This window comes from Colletotrichum fructicola (assembly GCF_000319635.2).
Source record: "Colletotrichum fructicola Nara gc5 chromosome Unknown KSG_Nara_v1_contig03, whole genome shotgun sequence".
Taxonomy (NCBI): domain Eukaryota; kingdom Fungi; phylum Ascomycota; class Sordariomycetes; order Glomerellales; family Glomerellaceae; genus Colletotrichum; species Colletotrichum fructicola.
This window is the reverse complement of record NW_027094053.1, coordinates 4,441,128-4,442,671: the sequence shown is the minus strand read 5'-3', so window position 1 is coordinate 4,442,671 and position 1,544 is coordinate 4,441,128. Positions and strand designations below refer to the sequence as shown.

General features: G+C 57.6%; 1 protein-coding gene across 1 annotated transcript; it reads left to right on the top strand.

Moving 5' to 3' along the window:
- Window positions 1-613: 613 nt before the first annotated feature.
- Window positions 614-1,544, top strand: Rev1 (DNA repair protein REV1; the record flags this gene model as incomplete). The annotated part of the gene is made up of 2 exons (XM_032033644.1): window positions 614-1,335; window positions 1,397-1,544. 2 exons carry the CDS (start codon window positions 614-616, stop codon window positions 1,542-1,544), a joined length of 870 nt encoding a protein of 289 aa, XP_031887439.1.

Here is a 1,544-nt window from a genome sequence, read left to right as displayed (position 1 = left end):
CTCACGTTGTTGGAATTGGGAGCTTGGGTAGGTAGGTGCGTCGTACACTGACTTGAAGGAAGACACCCGGGCCTGGTGAGAGGCACTACCATGCAGCACCAAGTCACAAATAACTTCCCAGGTTGTGGAGAGAAACACACCGTCAGGTCGTGTCTCTCGCCGGGACTGGAACTGCCTTCGTTCGTCGCGCTGCACCTGATCCGGGCGCTTCCCTTCTCTTCCCTTCCCTTCCCTTGAAGGAGGAGGAAGAAACACACAAAACAGGGTCACGTGCCCCGCGCCTTCTTCGCGCCTGGATTGGCCCTGATGGTCCTGCGCTTTGTGCCTCCCGTGTTGCGGCTACGCGTCCCTCGCATTTGGGAGGCTGTCTTTGTTTGGTGGGAAATAGAGGATACACTAAAAAAAAAATCCAAAGTAATCGTCATTTCGACCAGTCGTTTCCCATTCCGACCCATGGACTTGGACGACGTCGTAGTCGCAGTGTTGACGTGCATGAACTTCTTATTCCCTACCTAATATCAACTGCCCGTCGTCCAACCCGACCCTTTGTGCATCAAGGCAGAAGGAAAAAACGAAAAAGCAAAGAGGCGTTCCTCCTGCTACATACAACACGATGCGGCCGCCAGAAAAGACTCCCCTGCCGCCGGCCGCGAAGCCGCGCTTCAGCAACAACTTCGATCCGTACAATTCCAGCGCTACCGGCCATCAACGCCCGGAGACGGCACCCGGCGCGACTCTCGGGTGGCGGGACAGCCGAGCCCGCAAACTCGCCGGGCAGTTCGCTGCGGGCCACTCCGGTGGCGTCCGTATGAGAGATACCTACGGCGCCGGGAGCGAAGACTACGATGAGAAGCTCAAGATGGTTGTGCCCAAGAACGTCAGGGCACGGGCAACGACAAGCGTTGCCGATATGCTCGCGAGGCCGGGGCTGATGAGGAGCGGCTCGTCCATCTCTGACGCTGGATCCGCTACTTCGACGGCATCAGCCGTGAATGGAGATTCAACAAATGAGGAAGCCATTATGGAGGCCCGCAGGAGGGAGGACGAAGAAAAGGAGGAGAAGGCAGCTGTTGGACGTGGCTTGTTCGAGGGCGTAACTGTCTATGTCAACGGCAGCACGCATCCCATTATCTCGGATCACAAGCTCAAGCGCGTGCTGGTCGAGAATGGCGCCCGCATGTCGATACACCTCGGCCGGAGGCAGGTTACGCACGTCATCGTGGGCAGGCCGGCGGGAGTCGGGGCTGGAGCCGGTGGTGGCCTCGCAAGTAGCAAGCTGGAGAAGGAGATTCGCAAGGTGGGCGGCTGTGGAGTGAAGTATGTTGGAGTCGAGTGGTATGTTCTCCTGGTCATCTCTTCTTCATACCTGCAAACATGCACTGACAGCTTCGGAAAGGGTGCTCGAGAGTCTAAAGGCAGGAACTCGGTTATCGGAAGCACGGTTTGCACCGCTGAAGGTTGCAAGAGAGGGGCAGAAGAGCGTCTACGGCATGTTTGGAAAGTCGCCCTCGACAGGTCCTTCCGCTGGTTCGGCAAGTCGATGA